Source organism: Xenopus laevis, chromosome 6L (genome assembly GCF_017654675.1).
Source record: "Xenopus laevis strain J_2021 chromosome 6L, Xenopus_laevis_v10.1, whole genome shotgun sequence".
NCBI lineage: Eukaryota > Metazoa > Chordata > Amphibia > Anura > Pipidae > Xenopus > Xenopus laevis.
In genome coordinates this window covers 154,399,269-154,409,152 of record NC_054381.1, presented here as the reverse complement: position 1 = coordinate 154,409,152, position 9,884 = coordinate 154,399,269, and the positions used below count along the sequence as shown (strand labels likewise).

At 41.9% G+C, this 9,884-nt stretch overlaps 1 protein-coding gene across 2 annotated transcripts in view; it reads left to right on the top strand.

Moving 5' to 3' along the window:
* Window positions 1-1,730: 1,730 nt before the first annotated feature.
* dnaaf11.L (dynein axonemal assembly factor 11 L homeolog) overlaps window positions 1,731-9,884 on the top strand; it is a 53,263-nt gene continuing 45,109 nt past the window's right edge. The window contains exons 1-3 of one of the 2 annotated variants that reach the window (XM_018268266.2): window positions 1,731-1,892; window positions 4,216-4,383; window positions 8,737-8,814. In XM_018268266.2, the coding sequence (XP_018123755.1) occupies window positions 1,883-1,892; window positions 4,216-4,383; window positions 8,737-8,814 (256 nt within the window). In that variant the 5' untranslated portion in view covers window positions 1,731-1,882. The remainder of the gene's footprint in view (window positions 1,893-4,215; window positions 4,384-8,736; window positions 8,815-9,884) is intronic. The other variant, XM_041566648.1, reaches the window with a different exon arrangement.

Genomic DNA, 9,884 nt, shown 5'->3' with positions numbered 1-9,884 from the left:
GGAGCTGTCTGTGTGTCTGTTGCTAAAACAACACAGGAGAGTTTGTAATGTGGATTTGCAAAATAACTGATCAGAAAAGGTTTGTCATTGAAATGTACAATAGATAGAGGGGCAATTTGTTATAGATGCACCAGGTTCCTCAAGGGGGTGGTTTACCTTTAAAGGAGAAGCAAACTCCCAAACTAATGAAAAACCTTACCCTCCATAGTCCCCCCTCCCTGTTCCACCAGCAAAGGTGTTTATACCTGTAAGGGGGTTGTTTACCTTTAAATGAACTTTAAGTATAATGTAGAGAGGGAAATTCTGAGACAATTTGCAACTGGTTTTCATTTTTTATTGTTTTTGGTTTTTGACTTATTTAGCTTTTTATACAGCAGCTCTCCAGTTGGCAATGCCAGGATTCTGGTTGCTAGGGTTCAGCAGGCCCACATTACAGGCTTGGGTGCCCCTAGGTCGCACTTTCCCCGCACAAGCAAGCAGCATGCCTCCCCTAAAAACCTGCCGCCCTAGGCCTAAGCCTTTGTGGCCTCATCATAAATTCAGGCCTGGGGTCCAAATTCCCCTAGCAACCATGCATTGATATGAATAAGAGACTGAAATATGAATAGGAGAGGCCTGAATAGAAAGATGAGGAATAAAAAGGAGCAATAACAATACATTTGTGGCCTTAGGGCAGAGACACACACGGCAATTCAGGGAGATTAGTCACCCGGCAACAAATGTCCTCTTCTTCGGGGCGACTGCCTTCCTGCCGGCTAGAATGAAAATCGAAAGTGAAGTTGCCAGAAGTGCTGGCAACTTCGTAAAACGAAGCGCTCCGAATGCCATCCCGCCGGTGATTTTCATTCCAGCCGGCGGGAAGCAGGGCCGGAACTAGGGGTAGGCAGAGTAGGCACATGCCTAGGGCGCAAAGCTGAGGGGGGGCGCCAGGCACGTACCTCCTCTGTCGCCTACCCCAAGTCCGGTTCCCGCCTGTCTGGTTGTTATCGCGTCTTTTTCGCTTCTGCGGATGCGCGAAAACTCCATTTCGCGCATGCGCAGATTTGCGCAGGCGCAGCTACTGCCCGGCTTGCCTAGGGCGCCTGGCCAGCGTGGCCCGCCTCTGGCGGAAAGTCAGGGAGGCAGTACAGGGAGATCAGTTGCCCCGAAGAAGAGGAGGAGATTTGTCGACGGGCGACTAATCTCCACGAATTGCCGCATGTCTCTGCCCTTACAGAGCATTTGTTGTTTACATGGGTTCAGTGACCCCCATTTAAAAGCTAGAAAGAGTCAGAATAAAAAGGCAAATTTAGAAAAAATAAAAAATGAAGACCAACTGAAACGTTTCTTAGAATTAGCCATTCTATAAAATACTAAGTAAACTTAAAGGCGAACCTGTCACCCCTAATTGTCCCCTACAACAGCTCCATAAATACAGAAATGAATAAATAAATAAATAAAAAACTCTGTTGTTTCCCCCAGCTGGAGAGATTGCGGGCTTTATTATTCTGCACCTCTGGTGGGGGGGGGCAGTTTGGGAGGAGACAGCTGCCCTTTAATCGTAGGAGAAACGACGCAGTCAAAAAGTAGTTTAACCAAAGAAAAAAACATCATAAACAAAATGCATTTTCCCTTTTCTTAACAGCAGGACAGCTGAGCGGTATGTAAGCTAATAAAGAAAATGAAACACCCCTGTTACGCTGCTTCTTGCTGCTTCCTACTCTCTGGCTCCCTCTAATGGCCCACTATAGCCATACGTCCAATACGCTGCACCGGACAGGGTCTGTTTACACAGGAGGAGGATTGTCCCCACTTGCGTTCCGTAAAGCAACAATTGCGTTGCCCTGGTTACCAGCTCAGCGTCCTAGTTCCGAGAGCAGCGCGGCGGAGGCATCCGAACAGCATGGTGCGGGGTAAGAGCAAAGTTCCGATGCTTCCCGAGACTGTAACACCTCCAGCATGAGGCCGAGCTGCGACTCACAGAGCTGGGCTGCAGGGTGACCTGTGGGAGTTGTAGTGAAACAATAGGTAGAGGCAAGTTCGCAGTGCAGGGAATAGAGGTACTGTACACAGCAAAGGGGAACTTATTTATTTCTTATAGTTTTTAAATGATTTGCCTTCCTCCTGCCAGATTTTTAACAGGGGTCGCTGACCCTGGCAGCCAAAAACTAGATTGCTTTGTGAGGATGCAAGGTTATTGCTACTTTTTATTCCTATTCAGACTCCCTCCTATACATATTCCAGTCCCCCATGCCCACCAGCTCCTGGTTACTAGGGTAAATTGAGCCCTAGCAACCAGACCGCTTCTGACATTCCAAACCTGAGAACAGCGGAACAAACCCGCGAATATTAATAATAATAACACAGAAATAAACAAAAATGAAGACCAATTGCAAAATATCTCACAATATCGCTGCCTCCGTCATATTAAAATTACATTTAAAGGTAAACTACCCCTTTAAAGGACCAGTAACATCAAAAAATGTTTAAAAAAAATATACATCAAAAAACAAACACAAAGACAAATTCAACTTTAAAATCCCAAAGTCTTTATTAAGAAATAACTTACCGAAACTCCTCTTCAGAAAAGGTGATCACGATCCATCGTGCAGCTCTCGATTTCTTCCCCCTGCCTTCCTTATAGGAGATAACCAGGGAGGAGAAATCGAAAGCCGCACGATGGATCGCACGATGGCTTTCTGAAGAGGAACACAAGCGGAGTTTCGGTTAAGTTATTTCTTAAAAAAGGATTTGCCATTTAAAAGTTTAATTTGTCTTGGTGTTTTTTTTTCGATGTATACTAATGGATTTTAGAAAAAAATTTTTTATGTTACTGGTCCTTTAAATGAGTTGTTCACCTTTGAGTTAACTTTTAGTATGATGTAGAGAGGGATATTCTGAGACAATTTGCAATTGGTTTTCATTTTTTATTATTTGTGGTTTTTGTTATTTAGCTTTTTATTCAGCAGCTCTTCAGTTTGCAATTTCAGCCGTCTGGTTGCTATGGTCCAGATTCCCCTAGCAACCATGCACTGATTTGAATAAGAGACTGGAATATGAATAGGGGAGGCCTGAATAGAAAGATGAGGAATAAAAAAAGAGCAATAATAGAACATTTGTAGCCTTACAGAGCATTTGTTTTAAAATGGGATCAATGACCCCCATTTGAAAACTGTAAAGATAATAGCAAATAATTAAAACATAAATAATGAAGACCAATTGAAAATTTGCTTACAATTGGGGCCATTCTATAACACAGGAGTCCCCAACCCCTGGGCCGCGGACATACCTGAACTGGGCCGCCGAGTCTGCGTTTGACGCAGATGCACCGAATTTGACAGGGCAAGTAATTGACCCCCACGGTCCTTGCAAAAAATTCAGGCTTTACACTGGTCCCTGGGGCAAAAAAAGTTGGGGACTGCTGCTATAACAGACTAAAGGGGTTATTTACTAAACTCTTACTGCAAAAATCATGATTTTCTTTATTAAATTGAATCAATTTTTTTTTTGGAATTTATTAAACCCTGAGGATGGAAAAGTCAGAATCAGGAAATCCGGCATCTCAGACCTGTTGAAGTTGCATATAAGTCAATGGGAGAAGTCCCAATGATTTTTTGATGTGCACTGGGTTTCATGCAATACCCCCAACTTTTCTGAGTTTTCGTGTGAAAAATCAAAAAAAATCATAAAAATCGGATGATAAATCCAAATAAATAGTGAAAATCTGATTTTTTCCAGCAAAGCAAATTCTCGGGAAAATGTAATAATAAATAAGGGTAAAAAACCCGAGCGGATCTCATTGGAGTTTGTAGCAGAAAATATTGAGATAAATTCGAACTTTGATAAATAACCCCATAAAAGTTAACTTGAAGGTGAACCACCCCTATGTGTTTGTATTTCTATCTGATGCAACAGCAGGGGGCACTCTTTTGACACATTATGATAGTAGCAGTGTAAAACTGCTTTTATCCTCATCAGAATGCCATTCACAAACAAACATTTTTAATTGATTATAGTTTCTCTGTTTCTATCACTCCATAGACAAATCCAGTATAAGGGGAAATGCTGGGGAAGTGTTAGAACACAACCAATTAGTGGCGCCCCCTGCTGATAATATGAGTAATTATCTCCCAGCTGCTATGGCTGCCTCTTACGTGGGAAGGGAAATTTTGCAGATTGTGGGACTGGCGCTGGGGGGACAGCAGAGATAATGTTAAATAAAATTGCATCTGGCAGTTAGTGAAGATCTGATCCGGCGGCGTGCCGAGCACAACAACTGCGAGATCTTCAGCCTGGAGGAGATCTCCCTCCATCAGCAGGACCTGGAGAGAATAGAACATATAGACAAGTGGTGCCGGGAGTTAAAGATTCTCTATCTGCAGAACAACCTTATTGGAAAAATAGGTGAGAAGTCAGATTTTCTTAATTCACTTATAGACTTATTGGTTTATATACATGTATTGGTTTATATACATATATACGTTTATATACATATATTCGTTTATATTATACAGGCATGGGGCCTGGGGTTTTCCAGATAACAAATCTTTCCGTAATTTAGATCTTCATACCTTTATGGGATTCTGTCATGATTTTTATGGTGTAGTTCTTATTTCTAAATGACACTGTTCACACTGCAAATAATTCACTGTACAATATAAAATTTCATTCCTGAACCAGCAAGTGTATTTAGTTGTAATATTAGTGTGTAGGTGCATCTCAGGTCATTTTGCCTGGTCATGTGATTTCAGAAAGAGCCAGCACTTTAGGATGGAACTGCTTTCTGGCAGGCTGTTGTTTCTCCTACTCAATGTAACTGAATGTGTCTCAGTGGGACCTGGACTTTACTATTGAGTGTTGTTCTTAGATCTACCAGGCAGCTTTTATCTTGTGTTAGGGAGCTGTTATCTGGTTACCTTCCCATTGTTCTGTTGTTAGGCTGCTGGGGGGGGAGGGGTGATATCATTCCAACTTGCAGTACAGCAGTAAAAAGTGACTGAAGTTTATCAGAGCACAAGTCATATGACCGGGGGCAGCTGGGAAACTGACAATGTCTAGCCCCATGTCAGATTTCTGAATTATATTAAAAAAAATCTGTTTGCTCTTTTGAGAAATGGATTTCATTGCAGAATTCTACTGGAGCAGCACTATTAACTGATTTGTAGTTTTCGGAGGAAAACAAAAACTACGAATCGGAGATGCTCGGATTTCTAACTTAGAAATACTGAGATAAATTCGGACCGTGATAAATAACCCCCTAAGTGACAACAGAGTTAAGCAGGGAACAGCCAGGAGGTGTTTCTTACATCACTGATTTAAAGGACAAGGAAAGTGTGTTTCCCTGGGGATGTCTATATTTTAAAGCGTTAAATTAACTTTATGACAGTATTATCTTTGCATGAGTTTTATAATTTTGCCATAAAAGTACTTCCTGATGCTTTTACATTACCTATCTGATGCCCCAAGTCCCTCTATAAGGGGGGCTGCCATATTTATGCTGCAGAAGTCCGTTAGAAATTCTGTCTCACAGGTTGAAAAGGGACAGTCGGGTTTAGCAACTTCAAGTAACAATTACTTACAAAACCAGACCTATTGTTGGAAAATGATCAACATGAGCTATAGGTAATTTTTGATGTACATTATATTTTGAAAAGTAGTTTTTTTTCATGTCAGTATCACTTTAATTACCTCCAGTGTGAATCTAATGGCTTTACTACCCCATCTACTGTTCCAGATGTAATATAATAGTGCAGTGCTGTGTCATTATTATACTTACCTTTGCCAGGCTTCCCTAGTGCATAATCCAACATACTACACACAGTAATCTACTTAGTACAAGTAAATGGGACCTTCCAACCAGGGGGGGCCCAATCATTATCTGACTGGCCATCTGGGCTCCCTAAGGGGGGCCCCAATGGAAAAAAAATGCACCTCACGTGCTTGAACTGCCCAGACCACTCCCCAAATTATGTCAGTAGTGTAGTGATGGGGAAATTTGGCAGGCAAAAATTAGATTTTTTTTTTATTTACGCTGGCGAATATTCCAATGCCAGCGACACTTAATAGACACCCAGTGACTTTAATGTGCTTTCGAATTGTCGCTGGTGTCAGAATTTTTCGCCGTTTCACGAATTTCGCAGGAAATTCACAAATTTTTCGGTGAAGCAAAAAGGGATACATTCGCCCATCACTAGTCAGAAGCAAACGAATGATCCACCAATGCCACACCCACTCCCGTGCACACCATCCCCCCTCCATGCCTCCCCTCTCCCCCTTCCGTCTCTCCCTGTCCCTCCTTCCCTCCCCTGTCCCTCCCCTCTCCCCCTTCCGTCTCTCCCCTGTCCCTCCTCTCTCCCCCTTCTGTCCCTCCCCTGTCCCTCCTCCATCCTTACTCTTTCCCCTTCTGTCCCTCCTCCATCCCTCTCCTGTCCCTCCTCTTTCCCCTTCTGTCCCTTCTCCATCCCTCCCCTGTCCCTCCTCTTTCCCCTTCTGTCCCTCCCCTCTACCCCCTCCGTCCCTCCTCTCTCCCCCTCCACCCCTACCCTGCCCCTCCTCTCCTGTCCCTCCCCTCTTCCCCCTCCGTCCCTTCCCTGTCCCTCCTCTGTCCCCCTTCTGTCCCTCCCCTGTCCCTCCCTTCTCCCCCTCCAACCCTCCCCTGTTGCCTAGGGTGCCCGGTTGGCTTTGTCAGGCCCTGCTATAGTACCCCCTGTACCCCCCTGATGTGATCACACACACACACACGAGTCTGAAGAGGGATGGCTGGGAAAGGTAAGTAAAATGGCAGTGTGGGGATCCTACACCAGCCCTGGATTCATTGGTGGGGTACCTAAAATATTGGCATCTCCAGTGAATCATGCTCTGATGTTTTGTCACCCTCATCTGGATAGAACAGCAGAGGGCGCTCCTGTAACATATTCCTGATTTTAGCTGTGTAAAAAAAAAATGGTATATATCCCCTTATATGAAATGAACCTGTAGAGGCAGCAAAACAACTTTTATCACACTCAGATGTATGGGCAGTGGCGTAACTACAGAAGAATCAGACCAAACTGTTTCATGGGTGTCTCAGAAGTCACTTGTGTTGAACCTGTATTTTTCTATATATTAACTTTTATAAGAAAAAAATATATACCCCTTTAAAGGAACAGTTCAGTGTAAAAATAAAAACTAGGTAAATAGACTGTGCAAAATAAAATATGTTTTTAATATAGTTAGTCTATAAAGGATGGAGTTAGCGGATGTCTAATGTATGTAATAGCCAGAGCCCAACTTTCTGCTTTTCAGCTCTCTCCAGATTGGTTACCAGGCAGTAGCCAATCAGTGACTTGAGGGGGCCACATGGGTCATATCTGTTGCTTTTGAATCTGAGCTGAATGCTGAGGTTCAATTGCAAACTCACTCAACAGTTATGTCCCATGTGGCCCCCCTTAAAATCACTGACTAACTCAGAGTTAGAGAGCTGAAAAGCAGGAAGTAGTGTTCTGGCTATTATGTTAGACATCCAGTCACTCCAGCCTTTATACATTACATTTTTGGCTAACTAACTATATATTAGATACATTTTTTATTTTGCACAGCCTATCTATTTACCCGGTTTTTACACTGAACTGTTCCTTTAATGGCTAATGGCACAGAAGCGTCAGTCACCAGCAGCCACAGAGCTTTCTGTTCCCAGCCCTTTGTTAATATTTGAAGATATATGTCTGTAATATCAGTGGATTGTCTTCCCTGTCCCCTGAGAGATGTCACCTAAATGATCTCAAGTTCCCAGCTGGTCACCAGAGTGGGCTGCTCCAGACATACAGAATGGAAAAAACACATGGAAGAAGGAGAGTTACAGTTGTGGCTGCTAGGCTAATACAGGCTTGAATATATCACCCCAGTTTGTTCCCAGATTATGATGGGTATAGCTTCTCACTTCTGGCACTATCACCACAAGTGCTGTTGTTACTCAGAGGCTTGAGAATTATGGTGAGAGGTAATGCAGGAGTGGGCCCATATGTACTCAATTAAAGGGGATCCGTCACCTTAAGAAATAATTCCAAATCCTATTTTATGATGTTAGTCAAGCAAATTAAACTTCACTTGCACTTTAACAATTACTGAAATCTTGGGTTTTTTTGTCTTGGAATTCACAATCACAGCAAGTAGGCAGCAGCCATTTTGTTAACATTGTTATTAAGGCAAGCTTTTCATCATCTCAGAATCTTGGTTGTGCACCAGAAAGGGGCACCTGATGCCCATGCACTGGCTATACAATTAGATGGCGAGGAGGGAGAGAGAATGTGGGGAATGCAATGATATCTAGGAAGTGCAGAATGGAAAGCGAAAGTAATTTCCAGCCCCGCCTCTATGCCTAAGGCATAGAGGCGGGGCAGGCAATATATGATTGACAGCTGAGACTTTTAAACAAGTTTATAACAGGTATGGATGTTATAATAAAAAAAAGAATTTGGATTTCATGTTTAATTTAAAAAGGACTTTTAGTATACAGATTTTTATGTCTGGGTAGCAGGTCCCCTTTAAGAGCTGGTGTTCCATAAGCAGCATACAGAAGTGAGAAATAAGATTGTAGCCATTGAGAAGGTCAGCACTAGACTTTTATTGTAGCAGACACTGCAATTAAACCAGCTGATTTATACATTTTATACCCTCCCTGGGGTAGCCCTGGGCTGCACTTCCAAACGAGTATAAAATAGAACATGATTTGCCGCCTGACAGTTTTGTGACACATATTTTATATTCCGTTCCTTGCAGAGAATGTGAGCAAACTGAAGAAGCTAGAGTACCTCAACTTGGCTCTGAACAACATAGAGAAGATTGAGAACTTGGAAGGTCAGTCATCCAGAAACATCTCTCACTCAAGGGGTCATGTGCACAGTTGGGGGGGCAAGTTGCTTCATGGGTTCTGGAAGTGAATGCAAGGAGCTGCATTAACCCCATCTAAAAACAAATGCTCTGTAAGGCTACACATTTATTATTATTGCTACTTTTTATTGCAAACTAAAAAGCTGCTGAATAAAAAGTTAAACAAGTCAAAAGCCAAAAATAATAAAAAATGAAAACAAATTGCAAATGGTCTCAGAATATCACTCTCTATATCATACTAGTATTAATTAAAAGTTAATTTAAAGGCACTGTAAGGCTAGAGTTTACTGTTATTGTTACTTTTTATTTCTCATCTTTCTATTCAGGCCTCTCCTATTCATATTCCAGTCTCTTATTCAAATCAATGCATGGTTGCTAGGGTAATTTGGACCCTAGCAACCATATTGCTAAAATTGCAAACTGGAGAGCTGCTGAATAAAAAGCTAAATAACTCTAAAACCAATTGAAAATTGTCTCAGGACATCACTCTTTACATTAACTCAAAGGTGAACAACCAATTTAAAGGAAAACTATACCCCCAAAATAAATACTTACGCAACAGATTTATGTGAAATTAAGTGTCATATTAAAGAATCTTACCAAACTGGAATATATATTTAAGTAAATATTGTCCTTTTTACATCGCTTGCCTTGAACCACCATTTAGTGATGGTCTGTGTGCTGCCTCAGAGATCACCTGACCAGAAATACTGCAGCTCTAACTGTAACAGGAAGAAGTGTGGGAAGAAAAAGACAGAACTCTGTCTGTTAATTGGCTCATGTGACCTAGCAAGTATGGTTTGCTGGTATGTTTGTGTGCACAGTCAATTGTACAATCCCAGGAGGTGGGCCATATTTTTTTTTAAAATGGCAATTTTATACTACTAGAAATGCATATTATTATGAAAATGATTTATTTACATGAAGCAGGGTTTTACATATCAACTGTTTTAGGCAATATCTTTTTATAGAGACCTACATTGTTTGAGGGGTATAGTTTTCCTTTAAGTTTATCATAACCTTGAATCACATGTAAA